Below are 3,395 nucleotides of genomic sequence, written 5' to 3'. Positions count from 1 at the left end.
AATTAGTTCATGTTTTTTAACCATTTATTGCATTTGCTACTTTACAAGAATGATTATACGAGTTACTATATTATAGTTAGTAAGACAAATAGATGTTACTATATCAAGTGCATTGAAATGCCATCAATATAATTATCGTCCACGACAGAAAATGAACGCAATGCTTTACAAAATTAAGATATATAATATACAAAAAGCAATATTTAGCAATACAACATGTATTATGAAAGGATTGGCTATGAACGCAATGTGCTTCAAGCAATAAAATAAAACAATAATATTGCTACATGTATCCAGTATATATGATTACTCTTACTCCCAAACAAATTAAACAGTAAAAAATATAAAATATATATGTATCCAGTATATATGATTACTCTTACTCCCAAACAAATTAAACAGTAAAAAATATAAAATATATATGTATCCAGTATATATGATTACTCTTACTCCCAAACAAATTAAACAATAACAAGTATATATGTCTGTTTTAGTGTTCTGATTTAGTTTAGTTATATTCTAACCAAGAAAATCGACAGATTGTACCATAATTTCGCCGGACTCCTTGTCAACGACTTTTACAACAATCTCGGTCCCTCCAAAAATGAAACTTATTCCAAATTCATGGTTTCTTCCAGAGCTTGTGTCAGAAATAGGCACCCTCAATTTTCAAATGAGATTGCATCCATCTTCTGTAGTAAGCTGCGGATTACTTGAAGTGGATGCATAAACATTGATGGCAAGAGCAGTCTGATCATCAGTAACAGGTGTGCATATTCTCTCTGGTTGTTCTTCATCCACCTTGACAGACTGTCCTGCTTTAACACGAATGTCGAATAAGTCATAACATCTCATATCTCCATTTTCATCCTTTTCAACTATTCCCTTCCGATGTTTGCAGCTCTCATTGTACCTATGAGAAAACCCATGCCCGTATGTAAATTTGCATATTCTTTCAGTTATTGTTGTAGGTTTGTGCCCGAAGATGACAGCTCCTTTTAAGACTGCTAATCCTGCGTCGTCTGGAACGATAACTTTCAGGTGTTTGAATGTGGACTTTACATTCCTTTGCAACACCGATGATTCAGAAAATCCACCAACCATTAGAATGGCAGCACAACCATCAACGGAAGATTCCGTCAATATATTTTCTACATGACTAATTATTTTGCGAACGGTTGGTTCAAAAAACTCATTGATGACGTCACCATCAATCTTCAACTTATCTCGTAAAACCTGGACCTTGCTTTCAAATCTAGACTGTCGTATTAATTCCCTAAATTCCGTTTCTTTGACTTCTGGACATAAGTCAGAAAGACTAGCTGGGAAACGCATAGTCACGAATGTTGTAGATTGAATAAGTTTGCGTTTTTTGCTTTCAAATTCACGAAAAAAGTCAATGAAATCCTCTAAATAGTGACTTTTGAATTTTGAGATGACAACCGGTCCTGAAATAAGATTGATTGATAATCTAAAGTAAACCCTTGTTCATCTGATATCATTGCTATTATATTGATATGGTATTGATAAATACAAACTGAAACATATCTAAGTTCATACAACGATAATTAGTCTTAATCATAAGAAGTCTGGGTTAACAAAAATTTATCCAAATTTACAGTCTGTTTAAAGAATATTTATTTTCTTTGCACGAAAGAAGACATAAAATAATTTTACTGATTACGTAGGAAGCTTTAAAAGCTTTTTAGAAAACTTTTTTTCCGTAAAGGTAACAATTGCTGTTACATATTCACTTCTTATGTATACGTTATGATTTAAAAAATGGTTCACTGTAAAATATTTCTTTGTGTCAAATATGAGTTACCTACCAACAATACTTGATAGAAACTCTTCAAATGCCTCATCCACTTTGGTTCCACCCCATGCACCACCACTTGCTTTATGGAGTTCCTTCAAGTTTCCATCGTCAGTTACTTCATGTACAGTTATGTCAACTGTTCCTCCTGTTAAAGGAAACAAACAATTAACCACTCAAAAATCCTTTACTCTTTAGAAATTAAAAAAAAAATGAACATGCATATTACTCGCCTACAAAAGAAAATACAAAGGATTTTTTTTTTCTGACAGGTTTAGACAAGATAATACTTGTATACAAAAGTTTATCAAATTAGAAAACAGTTTGTTTTAGCGTTTCGTTTTAGTAAAACATTTAACAAGAATACCTCCTGCATCAAGAACAATATATTTTGTTCCTGGTGAAAACTGGGAAATCGATGTAACTTCTTGTTTGGTACACTTTGACATTGGAAGATGACGACAATAAATAAATGCCGCTTCTGGTTCAAGACATAACGTTAGGCTTTCTGGAATCGTAGCCTATGAAATCAAAGGGTTAATTCGACTGGATGAAGTAAATATTCAAATCAGCTTAAATTCGTAAAATAATTATCGTATAAAAGAATATATGCAAATAATGGAAATAACTATGTAAATATATTTTTAATCAAGATAAGGCCACGACAGTTCGTGACTATAGACGAACAGCGTTGTCGTAGGGTTATATGAATAATTCCCTTCTTTAGTAGAGGTTCGTTGATAAACAGATTTTGAAATATGTAACACACTTGTATGTATCTTTAGACATGTTATTAATGACTTGATTCTTTGTTCATTTACACTAAAAGCGTTTAACTTATTTAAATAATTTTATCCGTTTTATCCGTTTTGATTAATGCAATATACCTTTCGTGCTGCCTCCCTCATAAACTGTTTAGCTGCATCGTTCCATATTGCTGGAACAGTAAGCACCCATTGTATGTCAGACGCAATAAATGTGCCATCAACATGTTTGCTTAGAGTATCAAGAATACCCTTCCTCAAGAAATCAATAGATAGCGAGAAAACCCTCATTGCCGGTAGTTTCTTACCAGTCTCATCTTCTAGTGTATCACGTCTTGTCATGCCCTTATACATAAGATACAATATACAATAAGTTTCTTAAATATTCGATACATGTTTTTGTAAGTAATGTCAAGTTACCTGTCTGGATGCCTGTTCGTGCCTGAAATAATGCACGGAAGGGCACCTGAGGTCTTCCTCCACCAGTAAAGCTGGAACGTCGCGATATGACCTATACTGAGTCGATGTGACGTAAAACCCAAAATAAATAAATAAATAAACCTGTCTGAATAAACCCGCGAAATGAATAATGTATACTATTTTATATGTACTTAAGCGAAACATAGTTTATCTAAATTTATAGCTTGATGAGGAAACCGGGGAAAATCGAAACTGTTTTTTTTTTCAATATGACAAGCCCAATTATTAATCTCTTTGTATTATTTTACTTCAATTTAACTTTATTTTTGTTTATAAATTACTGCAAAACATTTTTGTGTGATTTACATTGCCCCTGGCGAGGGGTAAAATGAAAC

At 32.8% G+C, this 3,395-nt stretch overlaps 1 protein-coding gene across 1 annotated transcript; it reads right to left on the bottom strand.

Annotated features, from left to right (window-relative positions):
• Positions 1-424: 424 nt before the first annotated feature.
• On the bottom strand, positions 425-2,922 carry LOC132743884 (heat shock 70 kDa protein 12A-like). Its single transcript, XM_060732462.1, has 4 exons — positions 2,704-2,922; positions 2,184-2,337; positions 1,830-1,964; positions 425-1,448 (listed from the first exon to the last, which is right to left on the bottom strand). Exons 1-4 carry the CDS (start codon positions 2,920-2,922, stop codon positions 670-672), a joined length of 1,287 nt encoding a protein of 428 aa, XP_060588445.1. The 3' UTR covers positions 425-669.
• Between the last annotated feature and the right edge of the window lie 473 nt (positions 2,923-3,395).

This window comes from Ruditapes philippinarum, unplaced genomic scaffold (assembly GCF_026571515.1).
Source record: "Ruditapes philippinarum isolate M1 unplaced genomic scaffold, ASM2657151v2 ctg3265_1_1_1_1, whole genome shotgun sequence".
NCBI lineage: Eukaryota > Metazoa > Mollusca > Bivalvia > Venerida > Veneridae > Ruditapes > Ruditapes philippinarum.
The sequence above is the reverse complement of the archived record's forward strand: the minus strand, read 5'-3'. Positions and strand labels throughout refer to the sequence as shown.

Coding starts and splice junctions, on each gene's coding strand:
- LOC132743884 (XM_060732462.1), bottom strand. CDS start 2,922: ATGACAAGACGTGATACACTAGAAGATGAGACTGGTAAGAAACTACCG. Junction 2,338..2,703: donor TGAGGGAGGCAGCACGAAAG/GTATATTGCATT, acceptor TTGATTTCATAG/GCTACGATTCCAGAAAGCCT. Junction 1,965..2,183: donor TATTGTTCTTGATGCAGGAG/GTATTCTTGTTA, acceptor TTCCTTTAACAG/GAGGAACAGTTGACATAACT.